This window comes from Callospermophilus lateralis, chromosome 4 (genome assembly GCF_048772815.1).
Source record: "Callospermophilus lateralis isolate mCalLat2 chromosome 4, mCalLat2.hap1, whole genome shotgun sequence".
Classification (NCBI taxonomy): domain Eukaryota; kingdom Metazoa; phylum Chordata; class Mammalia; order Rodentia; family Sciuridae; genus Callospermophilus; species Callospermophilus lateralis.
The window spans coordinates 71,353,812-71,376,525 of record NC_135308.1 but is presented as its reverse complement, the minus strand read 5'-3'; the positions used below and the strand labels follow the sequence as shown (position 1 = coordinate 71,376,525).

The 22,714-nt window shown below is 48.1% G+C and overlaps 3 protein-coding genes across 5 annotated transcripts; 1 reads left to right on the top strand and 2 right to left on the bottom strand.

Annotated features, from left to right (window-relative positions):
* Positions 1-25: 25 nt before the first annotated feature.
* Tpi1 (triosephosphate isomerase 1) lies at positions 26-3,310 on the bottom strand. Its single transcript, XM_076852598.1, has 7 exons — positions 3,052-3,310; positions 1,766-1,889; positions 1,567-1,651; positions 1,361-1,493; positions 1,015-1,100; positions 715-802; positions 26-589 (listed from the first exon to the last, which is right to left on the bottom strand). Exons 1-7 carry the CDS (start codon positions 3,275-3,277, stop codon positions 471-473), a joined length of 861 nt encoding a protein of 286 aa, XP_076708713.1. The 5' UTR covers positions 3,278-3,310; the 3' UTR covers positions 26-470.
* Positions 3,311-4,104: 794 nt separating this feature from the next.
* Usp5 (ubiquitin specific peptidase 5) lies at positions 4,105-18,478 on the bottom strand. Of its 3 annotated transcripts, none has more exons than XM_076854081.1 (20): positions 18,269-18,478; positions 15,093-15,218; positions 14,644-14,710; positions 14,325-14,458; positions 14,029-14,174; positions 13,578-13,762; positions 13,046-13,140; positions 11,955-12,148; positions 11,168-11,239; positions 10,544-10,631; positions 10,295-10,420; positions 9,042-9,195; positions 8,778-8,952; positions 8,095-8,183; positions 6,965-7,156; positions 6,331-6,474; positions 6,104-6,249; positions 5,735-5,888; positions 5,362-5,446; positions 4,105-4,742 (listed from the first exon to the last, which is right to left on the bottom strand). In XM_076854081.1, the coding sequence occupies exons 1-20, from the start codon at positions 18,377-18,379 to the stop codon at positions 4,649-4,651; spliced, it is 2,577 nt and encodes an 858-aa protein (XP_076710196.1). In that variant the 5' UTR covers positions 18,380-18,478; the 3' UTR covers positions 4,105-4,648. The 3 variants fall into 3 exon arrangements, with proteins under 3 accessions (XP_076710196.1, XP_076710197.1, XP_076710198.1); XM_076854082.1 differs by having other exon boundaries at positions 7,034-7,156; positions 18,269-18,476; XM_076854083.1 differs by having other exon boundaries at positions 15,093-15,262; positions 18,269-18,350.
* A 790-nt stretch (positions 18,479-19,268) lies between these two features.
* Positions 19,269-21,224, top strand: Cdca3 (cell division cycle associated 3). The gene is made up of 6 exons (XM_076854085.1): positions 19,269-19,308; positions 19,520-19,687; positions 19,920-20,049; positions 20,407-20,700; positions 20,838-20,938; positions 21,069-21,224. Exons 2-6 carry the CDS (start codon positions 19,568-19,570, stop codon positions 21,222-21,224), a joined length of 801 nt encoding a protein of 266 aa, XP_076710200.1. The 5' UTR covers positions 19,269-19,308; positions 19,520-19,567.
* Positions 21,225-22,714: the final 1,490 nt, after the last annotated feature.

The following is a 22,714-nucleotide window of genomic DNA, read 5'->3' as shown; positions in this document are numbered from 1 at the left end:
CAGTGAAGGAGAACAAACCACAGACTTAGTGCCAGATGTTTTATTTTCCTTACATGTGCGAAAGCTCACATACACAACACACAGGAATTGGCACCATGGGAGAGGGAGCATCCCTGGCCTCTGAGGGGAGGATATTGGCCTTGGTGTGAGAAGGGAAAGGAACATGGTTTCTCTCTCTTGCTCTCACCAGGGCCTGAGGGGACCCATGAGCGAGCTCCATTCCTTCTACCTCTCAGTTGAGGAGAAGCCACCTTGGTGACATGTTTAGTTCTAACCATTATAGTACGTGGTGGATTAACCTGGTTCCAACCATCACAGGGGAAAGGTGTAAATGGTAAAGGAAGGTACAGTGGATTAGGCCTTGAGAGGAGGCAGATGACAACATCAGAAGCATGTGAAGGGTGAGGGCAGTTACTTGGCTTCTGGACTACCTAATCCCTGGCTTAGCGGGAAGAACAGATCGATGGCGCTTATTGTTTGGCATTGATAATGTCCACAAATTCGGGCTTGAGGGAAGCACCACCCACGAGGAAGCCATCCACATCAGGCTGGCTGGCTAGCTCTTTGCAGGTTGCCCCAGTCACAGAACCTGGGGAGGAGGTAGAAAGAGGGTTTTGTCAGGGATGAGATGAATATACTCCATCCCTATCTCCATGTCTATAGTGGGCTCAGCCTACTTGATAGGCTTCACAAGCTAGAGCCAAACCCACTTACCTCCATAAATGATGCGAGTGCTCTGAGCCACTGCATCAGAAACGTTGGACTTGAGCCATCCCCGAAGTTTCTCATGTACTTCCTGGGCCTAAAACAAGAAGGCAGTCTAAGAAAGACCCTTTCTGCCTTTTAAAGAGGAAATCACTGGCACCAATGGGGAGAGAGTGTGTCAAGGCAAGAGCCCTGGAATCTGAGTCAGAATACTAAGGCTCCAAAACCAGCCAAGCCCTGGAATGGATGCCCTTGGACAAGTCACTGTGTTTTGGGGTTTGGGAAGGCAGGACTCTTGGGCTCAGATACCTGTTGGGGTGTTGCAGTCTTGCCAGTACCAATGGCCCACACAGGCTCATAGGCCAGGACGACCTTGTTCCAGTCCTTCACATTATCTGCAGGACACAGATCACAGAGGGAAGGGTGAACAAGGAGCTATATAGCCAATTTCCAGAGTGTGAAGAATGATGATGGCCTACTGCCCCCTGGTGGCATCTATACTTTCTGCAAGAGCAGAAGTGATTAGCTTGAAAGGAACTCCACCTTTCTTTGCAGCATGGGGATCAAGGCAGTATGCAGGGCTTCTGACCCCCCCCCCCCCCCCGCCCCATTTGTGGCCCTGGCTAGGTCCAAAGGTCCCTTTCTCCAGAGATACCTGCGATGACCTTGGTCTGTTCGAAAACAACCTTCTCTGTGATGCCAGCTTCCCTCTCATCTAGCTTCTCCCCAATGCAGGCGATCACTCCGAGTCCCTCTGCTAGGGCATGGGCCACTTTCTGCCCAATCAGCTGTTGAGGAACAGACTTGGTGAGACACCCTTCTTGGAATAAGCATCTCTTATCTCTTCTCATGGTTACTAACCTCATCTGACTCCCCAAAGACGTGCCTCCTCTCCGAGTGCCCCAGGACTACCCACGTGGCTCCACAGTCTTTGATCATGCCAGGGCTAAGGGAAGAGAGAAAGCTCAAGTTTAGCAGGAAGCACACCCTGTACCTTTCCCCTCCATGAAAAAAGTGAGTGAAAGGTTCCCCACCACTTCTCTCTCCATCTCCATCTCACCTGATCTCCCCAGTGAAGGCCCCATTAGTCACTTTGTAGCAGTTCTGCGCAGCCACAGCAATCTTGGGATCTAGTTTCTGCCGGGCAAAGTCGATGTAGGCAGTGGGGGGCGCACAAACCACCTCTGAGGATGAGATGTTGGCATACCCAGATGAGACCAAAGGAAGCCTTCATTCTCCAGACTTCCTATCCAGTGTCTGGCAGCCCTCTAGCCTTCAACTTTCTTGGTTTTGCTTTCCTCCCTCTTTAACCCCAGCAAGATGACCTTTGTCCACTTCCCAGCCTAGGCTTGCACCCAACTCCTGGAGACTTCCAAGTATCCCTTCCAGGCTACAACCCTCACCCTGCCCTCTGCTCTTTTAACAGCTGTGGCTCTAATTTCCTCGGGTTATTCTGGGCATGAGTACCTCCCAGACTCAGCATTCTCTGGTGGCCAATCCTGCCTCCTTTCTAAAATAGCTTATCCTCACTAGAAAAAAAAGAGAGGGGGCCAATTCTTGGGCTTGTTTTGGCGTCTTTAGGGAAATAATCGAGAAGGTGATGTCCCTTTGATCAGATCTGTGGTCTGATGATTTAGGTGGGTGGGAGGGAAGTATGGAGGATAGCACTCTGCCTGTGGTGGCAGGGAGCTGAGCGGCTCATAGCGGCCTTGCGCTTTCTCGTTTCCAGGTTGGGGAAAGCTGTAGGATCGCTCATTTACAAATGGCTCAGCTTATTAGGCATCTACCCAGTCCCTTCCATGGAAGGCAGTAGTCATCCAGGCTGCCACGAAGCGACCAGTGCCGACCGCTCAGGGGCCCAGCCCGGCGGGGCGCTGGGGAGGAGTCATAGGCTACGTGCGGAGTCGCACGGAGCCGGTTGCCGAAGGGGCAGGTAGTTGGAGGCCGCGGGTAACTGGGAGACCGCGCAAGCTCAGCCTCCACCCCCACACTCAGGCGGTGCTGTACCCCGCTTCTCCGGATCGCCCACAGAGGCTCAGGCTCCGCTCTTACCCTGGCTCAAGGCTGGTGCAAACCCAATCCACGCCCAGGGGCCATCTTCCTCCCGGGGACCCAATAATTCCTTTCCCGCCCCACCAGGCTAGAGCACCATTAAATGCCCTTCTTTCCACGTCCACACATCTCCGGTACTTCGGTTGCAGGGCCATTTCTCAGACACGCAACGACCCTTGTACTTCAGCCCTGCATCCAGGTCCACGCGGTTACCAGGACTCGGGGAACTCGGGAGAGGGCGCTGCCACGCCCGACACTCTCCACCAGTCCCAACGGTCCCCAAGGAGGGCTCACCGGTGTCGGCGGGCACCTTGGCCGCATTCAGGGTACAGATGAGTTCCCCCAGACACTTCTTCCGCCCGTTCATCTTCCAGTTGCCCCCCACGAAGAATTTCCTGGAGGGCGCCATGGTGCTGGTGCCGGCACACTGAAGGTCAGTATCAGCGCGCAGCCGCGGCCACTGCCCGCTTATATATACCGCTGTGAAGCAGAACTCCGCCTCCTCCCCGCCCTCAGCCATGATTAGCGCGGCCCCCTGCCTAAGCGGCCTCCCCACCAGCCCAATCCCCCAACCGCCCAGTGTTGCAAAGTTCTGACGTTCCCCCCTTTCTTGTAGCAACGTTCTAGGGGTGTCCGAGGGATTAGCCGTTCTTAATTGTCTGATTTGTAGAAGTGAAAACTGTGAGACCCTGCGCTCAGGAAAACTCTCTTCATAACTTCAGCCCCCCAGAGAGGGTTCAGATGGGGTTAGCTGAGCAACTTGGCCTTAGACCAGATCGCTCACTAAGACTGAGCGCTGAGGGAATGTCTCTCAGAGCCCCCTTCCCCCATCGGAGTTAACTACATCTCTAATGGCTAAGCAGACACCCTTGGTCTAACCCACAATTGCTGGGCAAATACTAGGTTCAGTAGGAGGATCAGCTCATATCATCAGCTGTGCAGACAAGAGGTACTTCAGAAATCTGAAGCCAGTTAATACCCCCACCTCACCCCTGGGCGTCCCACTCTTTGCTTCAGTTGGCCAAGACCTGAATAGAACTGTAGAGGTCCAGTAGCCACCTCAGACTTCTGGGGAAATACTTAGGCCTCTTCCTATGTGACTGCCATAAGGAAGGGCTCTTTACCCCTATTTTTCCTTTGTGCTCTGCATTTTTTTTTTTTTTTGTCACTTTATTATAGTTTCCCACCTCACACTCAATTTTCCAAAAATTTTAAAGCTAGTGACAAGTAGAAAAATGTCTAGGAGTTGGGGAGAAGCAACAGTTTCTGAATCTGGTCCCCTGGACAATTATCTTCCCCAGCAAGATAAGTCTCCCCCAAGGTAACAAATAGGACAGTTTAGCCATTGTATTTTTATTCACATCGTGTATTTTGGCATTTTTCAGAGGACAGGGAAGAGACAGGGTGGGGGAAAGACTGAGGCAGGAGGGCAAGGGGGGGTCCCCATTTCCCTCATATCCCTCCTTGCCCAACCACACAGAAGAAAACACATAGGAGGGGAGGCACAGGTGCTCCCCTCCCCTGGAAGAGGATGCACAAAGCTACACCCACTCGCAGACACAAATAAGACCCCTCCCCCTACACCAGGGGCTGGGCAGGGTTACACAGAAGTAGAGCACTGTGGATTGAAGGGGCAGGGGAAGCCAACAGAGTCTCCTTACAGACAGGTGGTCAGCCCCCTCCTGTCCCCTTCCCACTCTATCCCCAAAGTCTATCGAATGCCCCTCTGCTTTGCTTGGCCATTCTCCTATGGCCTCCAGCTTCTTCCCTGCTGCTGGGGACAAAAAAAAAAAGGGTACAGAGCAGGGGGCTGAAGTTCATCCCTCAGCCCCTGTCCCTCATACCAGGTGGTTTGTCCCCTGCCCTCAGTGGTAAGGGGTGAGAGCAGGTTTTAGCTGGTCACTCTCTGGTAGAAGTAGATATAGCCCAGGTCCTTGGGTGGCTTCTCAGAGGCACACACTTTCTGGTCATTGTAGATCACCCATCTGATGGGGTAGGAGAAGGGACAGAATAGGATGAACAAACTGGGCACTCCAAGTTGCATTAACTTCATCTCTCAGCCATGGCATCTGGAGGTAATCCTGGAGCAAGGCTCCCAACATTCTCTGCCTGGATCTCCATATCTATTGTCCAGCTGCTACTAGTCTGAAGGGAGCTTCCCAATCTCATAACAAGGGTTATTTCCTCTATTTGGTATATTCAGCTCCTCTAGTCTCCTTTTAACCCCCACCCCAATTCCTATGAGGCAGGGGGTCAGAAAACTTTCTCTAAGTCAGGCAGTCAATATTTTTGGTTCTGCAGGTCATCTAATCTCTGATACAACCACTCAATTTTCCTGCTGCCATATGAAAATGGCCACAGGCAGTAATACATAAAAAAGCACATAGCTATGTCTAGTTAAACTTCATTTATACAAGCAGGTGGCCTGATTTAGCCCATGGGCTGCAGTTTGCTTGTCTCTGACAAAAGACATTCTCTCCATCTCAGGTGTACTCATGCCCCCTCAGGGAATCCTTTACCTCTCCCATATACATGCTAGGGATTTCCAGGTTATCCTTCCTCACTCCCATCACCACTTCTCCATTCACACTGCCAGCCCCTCACCTGCCTTCCTTCTTGATGTGGCAGACGTAGTGACCACACATAGTAGAGGTGCCCATGTGACTAATGAAGGCAAAAAGCTGATACTCTAAGGAAGAAGATAGAAAGCAGAAGAGAAATAGGAGCGTGACCCTTGACAGTCCAAAGATATATAACAGATCAAATTCAGGACAGGAGTTTTAGGGTATATGGGGTGTATCCTGGGCCAAAGTCTATCTCAGTCTCCTGGAATCCCACCCTCATAAGTTTCTTTAGTGGAAAGAAGCTTCTGACCCCTTGGATCTAAGGAAAGCAGAGCTGCCTTAGAATGAGGAACCTGGTATAGCAGAGTGGCTAGTTTCCACCAAGGTTTGTCCTGTTTCCTGGGAATACTCACTTCCAGGACCATCCCGGACTTTGGGTCCCACTGGCACAGACTCAGAGATGGAGTCAGCAGCTGAGCGGCCCTCCGAGATGTCCATGGCAGCTTCTGCATCCAGGTCATCAATGTGACTGAAGATCCAGTCCACAGCCCGTTCTAAACTGTTGTTCTTGGAGAGGAGGGAAGTGTTATTTTTCCTAAAAAGTTCTGGGGCAAGGATACCAACAGTGAGGGGAAGCCTTAGTTCCTACTTTGCAGCCACACAAGAGGGCACCCAGCCTTGGCTGCATTACACTTGTCCTTGGTCCTATTCGACAAGTATGAACTTCAATCCCACCATTTTGTCCACAGAGACTCCAAGTTTTTAGCTAGAACAGTCCATACCGTGGCCCGCAGAGCTTTCAGGGCCTGGTCCCTTGAGAAGCCCATAGAGACAATGGTGGTCACACAGTCCTCTGGTGGGGGATCAGCTGCTGCACTTGTGGAGCCAGGCCCACTGGAGCCAGGCAAGATGAGAGGGTTTGCAAAATCTGTGAATGTCAAGGGGTTGAAGTTTCTGGGGGAGGATGGAGGTCCTACCCTGCCACCCAACCATGTACCCACCGGTCTACCTGGATCATCCATGTGTGACATGACCCAGTTCATGGCGGCCTCAGCCCCACTATTGCCCGTGTAGTAGACAGCTTTGCGGCAGGCATCCATAGGAAAGCCCATTTCCACCAACTGTATGATGACCGATTCGTCCAACATGGGTGCTGCAGTGGGGAATGGTGGGCTCAGTAACCTGACTTCTTAGGCCACTATTTCTATTTGCCCCTCTTCCCTCCCACACATCAGGCCCCTAGTGTTCTCCCAATCAATCATTCCATGTATTTTTCTTCCATGGACTGGTACCTGGTCCCAAAACTAAAATGACTACACAATATAATGTGGGCCTGGTATCTCAAAGACTATTGATTTCCTGCCCATTCTCACAGAATGGGTACCATTTCTGGAGCATGATTTCCCCACCCTACTATAACCAAGGAGGTAACAAGAGCAGAAAAACAATCAGGGCTACTGTCATCCACAATGAATGAGGATGTGGCCAGGAGTGCTCCAGTTTCCATGTCCATCCAAAGAGGGCAGAAGAAATATGAAAGGGAGGACAGGAGAAACACAAAGGACAGGGCCAGGGGAGGCAGGCAGAGAAGCCCCCCAACAATCAGCAAGGTAGAGAGACAGGCAGGAAGAAGAGTCACTAACATGTTGGAGAGGAGAAGTGAGGGGAGCAGAAGGAGTCTTCGTCTTCGTTGCCATAGAAACCAAGGCTACCTTTGGGCTCATCCGGAGTGACCAGGGGTGGGGCAATGTCAGGCAGCTCCTCCTCTCCTGGCTGCAGCCCTGTACCCCTCAATTGGGAGATGTCTAGCTCCTCTGGCATCTCAATGGACACATCTACAATTAGAAGGGCAAGAAAAGGACCACCTCAGCAGCTCCTTGAGGCTCACTTGTAAAGGCACTTTGGAACTCGCAAACCCCTGCCCATATCCTGGAATTACTCTGAAATGAGGGACTGCTAAAAGCAGTACCAACTTTGGAATTGCAATGTAACATAAATACTAGTGAGTCCAGGAGTCGGGAGAGCTGGATTCTAGTCCTAGATCTACCACTGTGACTAAAGACAAGGCAGGGGCTCTGGCTTGTGAGACAAAATGACTGTACTGCTATGGGTCTTAACTTCTTTATCTAGAAACTGAAGGTAAACCAGCAGTCTTCAAGTTATGGCAAGGGACCTGTAAGAGTCATGAGAATTAACTGTTTCAAGATTATCAAAATGAAAACATCTTATCAATTATAAGACCAAAACCAAAAAGAATCAATTTTCAGTTGTAAATCATAACTATAAAGTCAAAGTTGTGTGATTGTGTGTGTGGATGCATAAGCGCAGTACTAAGGATTACTCAGAGGTACTCTACTACTGAGCTATATACCCAACCCTTTTTATTTTTTAATTTTGAGACAGAATCTAAGTTGCCAAGGTTAGCCTCAAACTTGTTATTCTCCCACTTCAGCTTCCCCAAGTCAAGTTGCTGGGATTATAGGAGTGTACTACCATATTACCATATTCAGCTAACTACTTTTTTTTTTTTGGTGCAGTGCTAGGAATGGAACCCAGGACCTTGAGCATGCTAGGCAAGTCCTCTACCACTGAGCTGCACCCCCAGCCCCAAATTAGTCTTTTAATAGTTTTAGTCAGTACTTTTCAAACTAAATACATTTTGAAATATCTAAGATAATTTTTTTCCCCATTGAGAAATACTAGTTTATATGTACTAAGGTCCTTTCTTTCTCTAGCATTTTCTCCTTCACCACCCTCATACCAGCCACCATACCCAGTTTCTTGGGCACCCAGTCTAAGCCGAAGGTGAACTTCTTGATCTGGATGACCAGGTAGTCAGGGAATGAGGCAAACCGTGTGGTCCTAAGGAAGAGAGAATATGATGGAACCCAGAGACCCCAGGGCTCTCCTCTCTTGAAACTCCTACCTTGGGGCTTGGCCTCTCCTGAATAGAGTCCCAGTAAATGTTCCACACTCCTCCTCCTCCCCTAGGCAGGCATCTGGTTCCAGCAACAAAGGAACTGTAGAAGCCAGAAGGAGGGCTGTTTTGTTGGCAAGTGCAGCAAAGGCCTGGGGGCTGAATCCCTGAGACTGAAGCATTCCTTTAATCTTAGGCCTGTGTCAGAGACCATTTGTTGGAAGTCCAAATTCTGCCCAGAGCTGATACTAAGTGCCTGTGCTCTGCCATAACAGAGGAAGGAAATACAGAGAGGCCACACTGGAAAAAGACTCTACTACGAAAGAAGAGGGACTAATGGTACAGGATGAGGTAACAGAGTTCATCACCCATGTCTACCCTTGTCAGGATCTACTGGTTCCCTCAGGAGGGATCACTAATTCCTCAGATTCAACTCTGAGATCCAACCGTAAGGATTAAAAATAGCCAAGAGGCAGATATGTTTTTAGGAATTACTCTGCCACAGGCCTGCAGCCTAAGCCCAGGCTAAAAGGACTTACTTGACAGCTACTGACTTGGCCTGCAAGGCCGTGCTCCAGAAGTCATCCACCTGCTCAGGAGCCCCATAGGCCTCCAGGCAGGAGCTGAAGGGCACCTGAGCACGAACCAGTTCTGGCAATGGCACCTTCTCCTCTTCAGCTTGCCGCTTCTTCTCCTCATACTCTAAAAGCTCCTCTGGTGAAGAGAATCAGATACTGGGTTCTTAGAGGATGCTGCCTCTTTGCCTTCATCTATATTAAGGCCTAGCAGAACAAGCAACCCACCTTTGTTAAGGGCTGCATCCATGGGCACGGGCAGCTGCATGATGTAGTCAACTCGCTGGGTGTACTTAACCTTCTCTGTGGCCAGGCACTTGATCTTTTCCTCCACCAAGAAGCGGAACACTTCATTAGGATTTTCAGAGCTCCGGCAATTCCTCTATGGGAAAAAGGCAGGGTAGGGAGGTGTGGGGAGCCAAGGAACATAACAACCTTGGTTCACTGGGAGAGGGAAATGGATGGAAGATGACTATTTGCGGGCATGGGGATGCAAGAGGAGAGTAAAAGCCTCCCTTAATTAAACATCTTCTTGACCCAATTCTGATCCCATCATAGCATTGTGGGACTGTATTGGAAGGTGCTTATATTTTTCTTTTTGTGGTACTAGGGACTGAACCTAGGGGCACTCTATTGCTAAGTTATGTCCCTATGTTTATTTATTTATTTATTTTTTTAAGTTTTTTTTTTTTTTTTTTTTTTAAAGAGAGAGTGAGAGATGGGAGAGAGAGAGAATTTTTTAATATTTATTTATTTTTTTAGTTTTCGGCAGACACAACATCTTTCTTTGTATGTGGTGCTGAGGATTGAACCCGGGCCGCACGCATGCCAGGCGAGTGCGCTACCGCTTGAGCCACATCCCCAGCCCCCTATGTTTATTTTATTTTTTTATCTATTTTTTAGTTTTCGACGGACACAACATCTTTGTTTGTATGTGGTGCTGAGGATCAAACCCGGGCCGCACACATGCCAGGCGAGCGCGCTACCGCTTGAGCCACATCCTCAGCCCCCTATGTTTATTTTTGAGACAGAATCTCACTAAGTTGCTGATGCTGGCCTTGAGATCTTCCTGCCTCAGCCTTGCTGCATTGCTGTGATTACAGGTGTGAGTCACAACTCCCAGCTAGGTGCTTATTCTGTCATTTTCTTTTCTTCTTTTCTGCAATGCTGGGAATTGAACCCAGCTAGGCAAGGGCTCTACCACTGAGCAATATCTGTAGCCTGCTTGGGCCATTTTCTTTGGGTCTATCCTCAATTAGACTACAAGCCCATCAAGGGTAACGATTATCACTTGTCTTGACTATTCTCCTCAGAAACAAACACTACTCATAGGGCAGGCTCAGTGAAAGATTGTCAGGTTACAGAGATAGGACTGGGTTGATGTGGACAAAGGAAAGGATGGGCAAGAGGGAGTGAGAGTGAACTGAAGGCAGAGTGAAGGAATGTGAAGTGTGGACCCTTTGCCATCTTTCAGCCCTTACCTCCACCATGTTGATAAGGTGAAGGAAAAATTCCTGGGCATCCTGCTGCCGATTGGTGGAGAACTCGGGGTGGCCCTTGCCAATGAGGGCCTTGAACATCCGAGGGGCAATGCCATCTTGAACTTCCTAGGAAGAGCCAGGACAGGGACTGAGCTGGGGCTGAGGCCTTCAAGTGGCCTTCTTTAGACATCTCCTAAACCTATTTCCCCCAAATTCCAGATCCTGAAAGTGAAAAAATCCCAAACTTACCTTTTGTTCTGGCACCTGCTCCCCATCACCGGACTCTGGTGCTGGCTTGGAATACTCTCCCGAAAGAAGGCCATGGCCCAACTTGGCCCTGTGTTAATAGCCAAGGAAACCATTTAGCTTCAGTCAACTGGAGGTTCTCACAGCTATCTTTATCTTTTCCTCCCCAATTCAACCCTGCTCATGGACTTCCTTAGACAACTCTCAAAAATGTGGGGGGAAAAAATGCATAGGAACCCAGCTCAAGGCAGACAACATGTTCAAAAGCAGTCACCCAAAACCTTTTACTATCTAGAGGCTCAACTGCTGCCCACCCTAGATGGTCACAGAAGAGAAAGAAGGCATATTGGCCAGGCATGGTGGTACATGCCTGTAATCCCAACAACTTGGGAAGCTGAGGCAGGATGATTTCAAGTTCAAAACCAACCTCAGTGACTTAGTAAGGCCCTAAGCAAATCAGCAAGACCCTGCCTCAAATAAATAATAAAAAAGGCTGGGGGTGTGGCTTAGTGGTAAAGTATCCCTGAGTTTAAAGCCCAGTACCAAAAAACAAAAAAAGCAAGCAAACAAGCAGGCACATAGGCTGTGACTCTCAAATGCCTTTATACATAGGACCTGACTACATACACCTGGGTGCTGAAGTCCTGGGTAGGGTCTGTCGGGGCATTCTGGAAGATCTTCTCCAGCTTATCCACGTACCTAAGGGTCAAAGGAAGATAACTGGAGGGACATCTAACCCAACCATTGAAGAAAAGGGAAGGGAACAATTTATCTACTAATTCTATAAACAGGCTCAACCCAAAGTGGGGAATTACTGTGGTTAATTCCCCAGCAACTTGTCCATTCTCCCTTTCTCAACTAAATCAGCATGAGTGTCCTCCAAGGTACTCTTCCCTGCCTCCTCCCTGAGATAAAGCCAGGGAAGGGAGAAGACAGCCTGGAATTAGGATAGAGTTTATATTCTATTGGACAGAACTTGTCAACACATTCTAAGCTCTCACATTCTGTTTCCCAATTAGATAGTAAACTTGTTTATACTAAGAATCTGCCTTTCTTCTACATTAATGTCTTAAGCTCTCCTCTCTCCCCCCAAAGTACTACATGTCCAGGTTAGGTGTTCATCTGATGTCACTGCCTAAAATAAAGATCACCTGCTAACCCTTGAGGCCATCAGTAGGCCATGAGGGCCCTGGGATTTGGTGTTCTACACTATCAGTAATGGATGTGTGTGTTGGGGCAGTTCTAAAACTTGTTCTCCTCACAGCACACCACCAATAGAAACTATTTAAGACTGAGATCAAATACACAGGTACTGAGGGCAGCTGAAGAAGAATATGCCCAGAGGTTAGTAACCAGGAGAAGAGTTGGGGATGTTAAGCAAACGGGTCAGTAGTGGGGAGAGGGAACCACTCACTTCCTCTGGAAGTCAGGGATGCTGAAGAGCACCTGGACCACTGAGTTGAGGTAGCAACTGTTACCCAGATTCCGGATGCCTGTGTAGCCGGGCCCAAAGAGGGGCTTAAGTGGCACACCTGACTCCTGGATCAGCTCCCATTCACCAATCCGCTGGTTCATATCTATCTCCAACTCAGTCATCGTCTTGTCCGTCTATATGGGAAGTGACACTTTAAACCAGATGAGAACTCAGCCCTGTATTTTTTTATACTGATCTCTCCGAGTTTAGGATGACACCCAGCTATAACCCAGAATTATTGGAATTATGGACTTCATCAGGGAGGCATGTTGAGTTATCAACCAATCCACATTTTGGAAGGCCACAGGTAACAATCCCAGGGGCTGTCATCAGACCTCTTCTTGAATGAGAGAATGAAATGAGTAAGACTCCTTCTATCTAAAATGGTTTTTCCATTCTAAAGTTACTCCTACTTGCCCTTCAGATTGTTATTTGAGGAGCACATCTTTAGGGAGAGGGAAATATCCCTGATTCCCTAGACCTTGCCAAGTTCCCTTGCTCTAAAGTATTGCAGTATACTACCCTCACTTCTCTTTCACAGTTCAATTATTCACTTATTTGTGTATTTAACTAATGCCTACCTTTCCTTCTGGAATATAAATCTATGAAAACTTGGACTACACTTGTATTATCATAGTGACTAGCACATAGTAACTACTCAGTAGCATTCACAGAATAACTAGATTGTAATGCATTCCATTGTTGTCATGTATTTTAAATAAATTTTTTAAAAAACTAAATAATAATTCTAGAAGGTTCTTCAAGGGGCTAGGGATATAGCTCAGTGGTAAAGCACTTGCCTAGCATGTGCAAGGTCCTGTACTCAATCCTCAGGACCAAAAAAATAAAATAAAATAAATAAATAAATATATATATATATATATATATATATATATATATATATATATACAGAAAGTTCTTCCAGGGAAGCCCACATATATGGGGACTGGGTTAATTGTGGAAGCTTTGTCCAAAACCCCCCTCAGCCTCAGGCAGAAATTAAAAGAATAGGAAGCTAATGAGGATCTCACCTTCTGCATCTTCAGCATGTCAATGCCGAAGTGGGACAGGTGCTCAGCCAGGCTGGGGTCCAGGACCATATCATCCTCATCATATGAATACACATCTAGAACAGAAGACAGACATGGAGTCAGGGGATGTGGATTAGGGTAGCGTGGCCACCCACCCCATCTCCTTTCCAGAGGGGCCTTGGTCAGATAGAAGGACAGTCTGTAAGGGTCACCCTCTTGGCTCCCAAGAATATTAGTGAGGTCACAAGTCCTTTTGGGATAAGCTGTCAGGATGATGGAGTGAAACAGGGTGAGGATTGAAATTAAGTTTGATTCTGACTCTATTTCTGTAGCATAAGGTACTAGGATAAGTTTGGAAGAATAATCAATAAATAAAGACAGTTAACTTTAGGAAGCAGACTAGGATTTGTGAGGGAGTGTTGAAAATTTACAGTATTTTAATTTTTATAAAGAGAATGCATTTGTGCATTATTAATACCATACAAAATGAGTAACAATTGAAAAATTAAGTGTAGAAGGGGGAGAATAATACCAGCTCCATCAGGTGTGATGGTCCCCAGCTTGACAGCTAATGGGTAGCCTGTCTCCCTATAGTGCTCCACAGCATGGTTGTTGCCCCCACTGCCATCAAAGTAGCGTCGGCCACAGAGGATGGAGCCATCTGTCAGGTTGAGCCACAGGTTCTCTCTCATATCACACTTGGAGCACTTCCAGCCACTACCCAGGAAGAAGAAAGTTAGCTAAAATATGGGTCAGGGATATATGGGACTGATAGGGAGAGAAGATTCTACAGGCTCCCTGTCAGTCCAAGAACCCACTCTTCTCCTCTCCTTTGGATGTCTCCTGCTTTTTTTTTCCCACTGTCCCCCAAGTCTCCCTCCCTGTCCCACTCCCTAGCCTCTCTCCCACCAAAACCCCCAAAGGGTATACTCTTTGCCCTTGCTCTGGGGGTTGTACCCAGAGGTAGAGGGGCCAGGCCTCACCAGGGAGGGATCCGAGCAGGGTTGTCCAACTGCTTGAGGTTGAAGGCATGCTTAGATACCTGCCGAACTTCCCCATCCCAGGCCTGTACCTCCTGCTTTCGGGAGGCTGAGTCAGCTGAGAGTAGGGCCTCTACTGCACTGGTCACCTGGGTGAAGCAGAGGGTCAGACAATACCGAACCCCTTCTGACATGCTGCTTTCCCACTTGGTCTTCAGCTTTGTCAGTGTTGCCCAAGCCACCACTACTCCAGCCCTTCTTGCCCTAGCATCTTTGGTGAGAAGGGAAGACATTCATACCCGATCTCTGACAATGTCAGGCAGCCCCCCCAACCCATCCCGGGCAATCTCCAGGTAATCTGGCAAAATGACAATCTTCACATCCTCGTCATATTCAAACTTCTCCTCGGTGAGGTCAAATCCGCCTTCAACACCTGGTGGGACAGGGAAAAAGAGGGAGAGTAGGGCAACCACTACAGGTCAATGCCCCTCCTTCAATGTGGCACTTTACTTTGTCCCTTCCAGAGCTCTAGAGCCACCGTTCAGACCCAGGGCTTTCCTAGTACCACTGAGAGCGTGAAAGACCAACTTGGGAGACTAGGACTGCAGTGGAGCTCACCAATAGCCAGCCGGGTAGGCTTCTTACGTGGTGGGTCACCAGTGCCTGCAGTAGTGTCCTCTTCTTTCTACAATGAAGGACAAGGGCAGGATCAGCAATGAGCACCAGGGACAAAACAAATGGGGAAGATGGAGAGAATTTAGTGGTTAATCTCTGAATGGACTAAAGCTAAAAAACATCTGTGCTTTTTTTTTTTTTTGTAATTATAAATGAACAGAATGCCTTTATTTTGTTTATTTTTATGTGGTGCTGAAGATCAAACCCAGTGCTTCATGCATGCTAGACAAGGTCTTTGCCACTGAGCTACAGTCCTAACCCATTTGTGCCAAGATTTAATGACATAAATAAAAGTAGGTGAAAGAGAGAAACTGAGGCCAACAGGGGGTCAGAATCAAACAGATTCAAAATGAGTACCCTAAGGAAAGTGTCTTATCCTAGCCTGGGCTTACCGGGCGCCGGGTCCGACGGAGGTGTAGGTAGACGCGCTGGCCAGTCTTATTAAAATGTCTCTCCACATACTGTTTCCCAAAGCCCAGGAATGTGTTCATACAGATGTAGAGGCCACCCTCAGACTCCTGCAGGGCACGAGGCAAGGAAGGAAACACAAGGAGGATGAAGCCTGGCCAGGTGGGGAAACCAAGGACATGGAGTCAGAAAATGCTGGTTTCTAGAAAGGTTTCTATTTTCTTAATACTGTGGGGCCCTTGGCAACTTATTTAGCCTTTTAGGACTTTACGGTAGATGGCTGAGATTCTCCTCCATTTCCTTCTGTGACTGTGGTAACAGCCAACAAGGACACCAAGAAGCTGAGAAACATTTCTCAGTTACCATTGATCTTTCCCTTTTTTTTTTTTTTTCTTTTTGAGTACTGGGGATTGAACTCAGGGGCACTCAACCACTGAGCCATATCCCCTCCCCAGCCCTATTTTGTATTTTATTTAGAGACAGGTTTTCACTGAGTTGCTTAGTGCCTCACTTTTTTGAGGCTGGCTTTGAATTCATGATCCTCTGGCCTCAGCCTCCCAAGCCACTGGGATTACAAGTGTGCGCCACTTTGCCCAGCTTCCCTTTTTTTTTTAAGTACCTTTATTTCATTTATTTATTTTTATTTTTTTACGTAGTGCTGAAGATCAAACCCAGTGCCTTCCATGTGCTAGGCAAGCACTCCACCACTGAGCTACAACCCTAGCCCCTCATCTGACCTCTTGCTCCCCCTTTGGGCTTTGGAGCCCAATAATCACACAGGATACCCTTCATCTCTTTCCTAGGGCCAAGAGTTCTAGAAAATAAATGGGGATCAAACAATGTAGGCTTCCAGGGCCAGGGATTATACTCAGAGGGAAAAGGGGTCCTTTTCTTGGGAAAGGAAAGATGTCAGATGCTGGGACACCACAACAAACTTTATCTGATCTCCATAACTTAGAAAACCTTTCAGACTGGAAAAACAGAAATTCCAGCACAGAACAATACACCTGACCCTGAGTTTGCTAAGAGCCTAGACCTTTCCTTTCCCATACTGACCAGGAAAACTGAATACTGGTCCATACTGTTGAGTCCTTCCTTTCCTCTCCTGCTGAAGCCTGGCTCCAGGGAACCATGCATTGTTTGAGATTCACAGCTAAACCTGAACCTGTCTAGTAAGGCCAGGAAGTCCAGCATTCTACAGCCACCAGCCCCCAACTCCTGCCCTCTGACCAATAAGATCCCCACTGAAATTCAACTTCCAACAACAAAGCCACCCCTTCTGAGAACAATTTAGCAATACTTGCTGAAACAGCTAGAACACATACAACTCAAGAAGAACAAGAGAAGATAAGTGTCTACCCCTCAAAGCTGAGCAAGTCTGCGAAGGCCTTTGTAAACAAGAGAGCTGGAGAAGGTGGGAGAGGGAACTGGAAAAAATAGTGTCTTGCCTCAGTTACAAGTCTTTAAGCAACAGGCATTCTCTAGCTGAAATAAAATTTCTCTGCTCTGTTATTAAATAAAGGGCACTGTCTAAGTTTGTTCTTGGGCCCATCAGTTGTTCTGTACCACTTCCTACAATGCTATTACTGCAATGTTCATAAAACAAATAGAGCATCTCTAACAGGAAGGTCAGCTAAGCCTTCTTTTTATTATGATTTGAAGATAACCAAATATGCTAGAAGTTGGTTAGCAAACTAGGCCACACTGAAGATATTCTGACTTGGAATGAAAAAGGGAAAATGTCAGAAAATTAGAAAAAAAAACTTTTTTGTATTAAGCAAAGAAGTTACTAAGGAGAGAGAGAGAGAGAAAAGAGAGAATGAAGTATAAAGAGGGACCCATTGACTTCTACCATCTGGTACTTAAGAAAAACCTTTCCCTCCTGGGAGGACAGTGGGAGCTCCTAAATGATTAAACTCTTCAGTTGGAAATAAAAGATGATGGTTTACCATGAATTGGGAACCCTGGAGCTCTGCTCCAAGCATCCTCTTTTACCTCTGCCAAACCCAGACTTCAGAGAAGCAGCACAATATCTGGCCCGGATCAAAATCCAGCAACCAAGCAAACCACAAATCACAGTGATGGTCGTGAACTGGGCCTCACATCATGCTGCTATACTCAGCACTGGTGATGCATTAATGAAGCCTTTCCACTCTGACTTGCAGTTTTCAAGCCACGAGCTGGTCTGGCTGAACACCCTGGGCAGGGCCCAGCAGTGGCTTAAGGGGAGGGGTGGTGAGGGGGGCGGATCCCAACCAAGCTGCTGCCCTCTCTGTTCAGGCCTGGAGGCTAGTCTCAGGTTGACGGTGACAGAGGAAGGCAGAATGGCAGGAAGGGAGGTAACGGGTGGGATCTTGCAAAACGTGAAGCACAGTGTGGGTGGCGGCTTTGTCTAAGTAGACAAGAGTGGGAGAAGGATGGGAAGGGGGCCCTAACATCCTCCAAGAAAGAAAGCATCCCTGTAGGAATACTTTAAAAGGGATTCTCTCAACTCCCTGGGATGGGCGGGGAGGGGGGAGGAGAGGGGGCTGCAGCCGTAGTTCACTTCAAAGGAGAAAGAACTAAAGCTTTCCTTTCCTTTTTCCTCTCTTCCCTACCACTAATGACCCACTCCCCGCCCCCTATCCATATTAGCCATGGGTGGAGGCTAACTCCGTCTTCCTCAGAATCGGTTTTCTTCACAGCCCACTTCCAGACTATTAGCCGCTTCCAACTGCAGTCCCCACCTTCTCAACCCCAACCCCGGCCCAGAACATTGGGGAGTCGCCCCCATCCCTCCGACATGAAACTACAAAACCCGGAGAGCCGTGCGCGACAGGCAGGGCCAACTCCCAGGCTTTCGCAAGGGGCCGATGGAGGATGTAGTCCGACCATTGGGTTGCAACCCTAGCTTAGAACGACAACGAGGGCAGTGAGCAACTACAATGCCCACAGTGCTCCACGAGACCCGAAGCGGGCGAGGCGAGCACCGCGGCTTCCGGGGGCGGTAGTCACAGGACAGACCCATCTAATGAAAAGCAACGGCAAAGAGGAGCGTGGGAGACTACAAATCCCAGGGTGCATCGCACGGAGGCGGTAGCGCAAGCCTTGCAGGCCCCGGCAGAATGACCAGGGCGATGGAAGGAAGTCGTGTTCTCTGCGGGTATGGGAATGGGCTTACCGGCGTGTCGAAGGAGAAGGCGCACTCGTCTTTGTGGACCCGGTCTCCAGCCTTGGGGACCCGGATAGTCGGTAACACTGACAGCAGCGCCTCCTCACTCAGCTCCGCCATGACACCGGCAGCAGCTCCTCCACACACGGCGGCTCCCACCGTTCCCAGTCCCCCACCCCTGCTCTCCCGTCCAATGAGCACTACTCGTTAGGTGCATGCGCTGAAGGCAAGACGCGCGAGAATGGCAGTTGGAGGCAGCCAGCCTGCTAGCGCTCCGCCCTCTGCCCTACTCTTGGTTAACGCCAATGAAAAGCGCTCCTAATGCAATTGATGGTCAAAAGGACCAATCCCACTCTTCCAGGGTAGGAGCGCATGTAGAGCAGCCAGGTGGTCTCCAGAGTTGCGACTGCTCGGACACGGGGACCCTTGCAGTTCCTTCGCGTGAAGAGCCGAAACCGACGGTTGTTAAAACCTCTCCACTTCCGAAACTTTCCTGGGGTTTCGTCCAATCGGAAAGTAAAAGGGTGGTTGTTTTCTTGGTATTTGAACAGAAGGTCTCCAATGAGGCGGAGTTTGAGAGGGTTAACGTGAGTGATAACTCCGTCAACCAATAAGGATTACCGTCTCGTCTCAGGAAGACCACCATAACTATCTGAATTTGTGAATAATAACGTAATCATTCATGGTTCTACTTTATTTAATAAAGTCATTTGTGTTTAAAACTAGAGGTCTCCGTGAAGACTGGCATTAATCAAAATTTCACCACGTACAGCTCACAGACCGATAATAAAAAAGAGTCCCCCCTACCAAGGAGGCGTCACCCTTGGGCAAACCAAGCCCTTTCCTCCGCAGTCCTTATGATAGACATCCTCATAGACCAATGGCTTCCTTCTTTGGGGGTGGGTCTCACATAGCAAGCCTATGGGAGCATACGTCAAAACAGCCAATAGAGTAAGGGTGAGGGGCGTGGCGGGAAGTTTGAAACTCCTAGCTTCGGGAGTTGAGTCTGGCGCTTGCTTGTGTGCACCCAAAAATCCAGTTGGGGCCCGGTAAGTGATTTGAGTAAATTAATGAATAAGTTAGAAGATCCGGCAGACCCAGAATGAGTCCTTTTCTAAACGACTCATAGAGTAGTCATTACCCTGCAGAGGCCTCTGGGCCAGTGACTAGGAAGTTCCTCAGCTGGAAAAATTGAGTGATTTGAAGTCAGAGGTCCGACATGGTCGCAGTAAGAGCTGAGACTTGAGTCACTTTTCACAGGCATCCTATCTTCTACCCTTGCCGGGCCCTGCCCCGCCCCTAGTGAAGATGGGCTCAGCCAAGAGCGTCCCAGTTACTCCAGCGCGGGCTCCACCGCACAACAAGCATCTGGCTCGAGTAGCGGACCCTCGTTCACCTAGTGCCGGCATTCAGCGCACTCCCATCCAGGTATTCGGCCATCATGAAAAAGGTGGAGAAACTGAATCCTTGGGCCTCTGCCTAACCTGATTCTGGGAGAGCCCTCATACCCCCACCCCACCGGAGTCTTATTTTCTTACATGCTCATTCTGCATGGGGTAGGTTGAATGTCTGAGAGCCTTGTTAGCAATTCCTGCCTGGAAAATGGGGAGGAGATAAGAAAATCAGGGCCCAGACTTGTTCTAGCCTATTGTCCTGACAGGTGGAGAGCTCCCCACAGTCAAGCCTACCAGCAGGAGAACAGCTGAAATGTCCAAAACAGGCCCTGGACTCAGATCCCCGCTCACCTACTCTTGGCATTGCACGGACACCTATGAAGACTAGCAGTGCAGGTAAGTGTTGGACCCAGGGAGTGTTGATGAGGCCATCCTTTATTATTCTTGGGTGGAGTCAAGGTGATGAAGCCATCCTTTCAGGACTTTTTTTTTTTTTTTTGGAGCAGGGGAAGGTGCTGGGGGTCAGACTTGGGGCCTACTGCACGCTCTGACGCTGAATTACATCCCCAGTTTGCATCTCACTCTTATCAACATTTTGCCCTCTCACTTTGATTTCATTCTTCCCATTCCCTCAACCATCCAGACACAAGCCCTAAGGTTCCTGTATCTTTCCCTCCTTGCTGAATGATTTCTATCATTATAAATTTGTATCCTAAAAGAAGATGACTACTTAAGTAATTTTTTTTCCTTTAGACCCTCAGAGTCCAGTGATGAGAGAGCTGAGTGAAGTATTTGAGACTGAAGCCTCCAAATCAGATCCTCCCCCAGAATCTGTTCTGCCCCTGGGAGTACCTTCATCTTCTGAATTGGACTTGCCTCTGGATACCCAGTTATCCCTTGAGGACCAGGTGCTACCTTGGAACGACACTGAGCTCCCTTCCAAACAGGTGTCTTCCCAAGAGGATGCAAGACATCCCACAGAAACCCCTGTGGCCAGCCAGAGCTCAGACAAGCTCTCAAAAGACCCTGAGAGTCCTCGATCTTCAGGTATAAAATCTAAGGGCAAGGTATAGGGAAGAGAAAATAGGATAATATCCTGGGATAATGTACATGGATGAGTATGGGGAAAATAAACTGCAAGCCCCCTATTTTGAGTACTTGCTTTAACACATTACTCACCCTAGGTTCTAAGCGCAGTAGACGGAAACCAAACAAGGTCCTAGGGAGATCCCCCCTCACCATCCTGCAGGATGACAACTCCCCAGGGACCCTGACACCACGGCAGGTAAAGAGAAAGGGTGAAAGCTATTACTAAGATATCCAACATAGAGGGTGGGAGGCCCTTTTACCCAGGTCTTCCCTCTCCTGAACAACATCTATCCCTGTTCCCCCAACTCACATACTGCCTTTTGCAGGGTAAGCGACCTTCTCCCCTAAGTGAAAATGTTAGGGAATTAAAGGAAGGAACCATTCTTGGAACTGGACGACTTCTGAAAACTGGAGGACGAGCATGGGAGCAAGGCCAGGACCATGACAAGGAAAACCAGCACTTTGCTTTGGTAGAGAGCTAGGCCCTGTGTCACCCCTATACTGGATTCACCTTGGGCCTGGTGATATTCTGTTTCCTGTCACCCCTTCTTTCCCAGGGAGACTGAGGAAAGGCTTATTTTCTTTGATTCCTCCAAAACTACCAACTCTGGGACTTAGAATTTTATCAGACTTACTTTTTGTCTTGTATATTTCTTGTGTATTAAAGGAAATTATTTTAAATGATGCTTTTAAAAGACCTAAAGCTTGCAATGGCTCTTCTGTGTGTAGAATGGCAACCTTGTGTTCCCTGTGTATCTCCCCACTGATACTTCTGAGTCATTTTTGCATACCTTCCTTAAGTCATGGTGTTCCCCAAGGCTCTTTCTTTGGTCCTTTTCTCTTGTTCTCTTTTAAGTGTTGACTTCTAGAACTTTAGCTATCATTTACCTAGTTTTTGTAACTTCTAGGTCTTTCTCTTTCTAACCCTGATCCTTATGTCACTGCCCTATAAGCACTTTAAAGTCAATTTATCTACAATTGAATTTATGATCTTCCCCCAAAAGCTATTTCTCATTCCCTCTTCCCTGTCCTTGTGAATAGCATCTATTCATCTGCCCAATCCCAAACACTGGCCATCATATCAAATCCTTCCCTCTTAATATCCCATATCTTAGCAGTTGGTCACTAAATCTTGATAATTTTATGTCTTTAATCTCTTCCCAGTTCCTCTCCCTTGCCCCCTGTCCTGTCACTTTTTTGAGATGCTGAAGATCCAACCCAGAGCCTTGTGCATGCTAGGCAAGCACTCTGCAATTGAGTTACATCCTCAGTGCTGTCCTGTCTCTCTTGCATTTCTTGCCACATGCCTCCTACCTCATCTCCAGAGTGCCAGTCTCTCCTTCCATTCTACCAGCCTACACTGCTGTTAGGGCATTCTTTTTTAGAAGCATAACTGATCATATTCCTCTGCTCAAAACTCTTCAGTGACCTCCCATTATATGAAGAGTAAAGTCTGGACTTGTTAGCCTTACATTGGAGTCCTTTTATAATCTAACCCTGCACAACACACACATATGCATACGTATTCACTACAGTAGGCAATAGTGAACTGTTGTACACATACAAACCCCCAGCCACCTGTGAGTTCACCTTCTTCTCTGACCCACTCAGGTCTCCCTACAGCTTTTGCCTTCAGCCTTCTTCCTGTACACAATCTGCACAGTATCCAGCCTTCATCAAATAACCAATATTACCTTATTTCCCTTAAGTGGGACCTATGTCATTTTGGAAGAGGAATGGAAGCCAAATATCACAAAGGTACCGAGTTCTACATTTTATTACAAGTACTTTGGGAGAGGAACAAAAAATAGAAAAAGGAGAAAGCATGAAGGAGAAAAGGACTAGGAGTCTATCAGTGTTAGAGCCATAGTCACAGGACTGTGTACAAAAGTAATGACTCTTAGAGGAGGACTCCTAGGGCCTGAGGATTCACCTTGGAAAACTTCTAGGCCTACAAAGGAAAGAATGGGTA

Coding starts and splice junctions, on each gene's coding strand:
- Usp5 (XM_076854081.1), bottom strand. CDS start 18,379: ATGGCGGAGCTGAGTGAGGAGGCGCTGCTGTCAGTGTTACCGACTATC. Junction 10,421..10,543: donor AGCAGGTGCCAGAACAAAAG/GTAAGTTTGGGA, acceptor GGCTCTTCCTAG/GAAGTTCAAGATGGCATTGC. Junction 5,889..6,103: donor TGAAAGCTCTGCGGGCCACG/GTATGGACTGTT, acceptor CTCCTCTCCAAG/AACAACAGTTTAGAACGGGC.
- Cdca3 (XM_076854085.1), top strand. CDS start 19,568: ATGGGCTCAGCCAAGAGCGTCCCAGTTACTCCAGCGCGGGCTCCACCG. Junction 19,688..19,919: donor TTCAGCGCACTCCCATCCAG/GTATTCGGCCAT, acceptor TTGTCCTGACAG/GTGGAGAGCTCCCCACAGTC. Junction 20,939..21,068: donor GGACCCTGACACCACGGCAG/GTAAAGAGAAAG, acceptor TGCCTTTTGCAG/GGTAAGCGACCTTCTCCCCT.
- Tpi1 (XM_076852598.1), bottom strand. CDS start 3,277: ATGGCTGAGGGCGGGGAGGAGGCGGAGTTCTGCTTCACAGCGGTATAT. Junction 1,652..1,765: donor GCCTTCACTGGGGAGATCAG/GTGAGATGGAGA, acceptor CTCTTCCCTTAG/CCCTGGCATGATCAAAGACT. Junction 803..1,014: donor AGACTGCAACACCCCAACAG/GTATCTGAGCCC, acceptor TTCTTGTTTTAG/GCCCAGGAAGTACATGAGAA.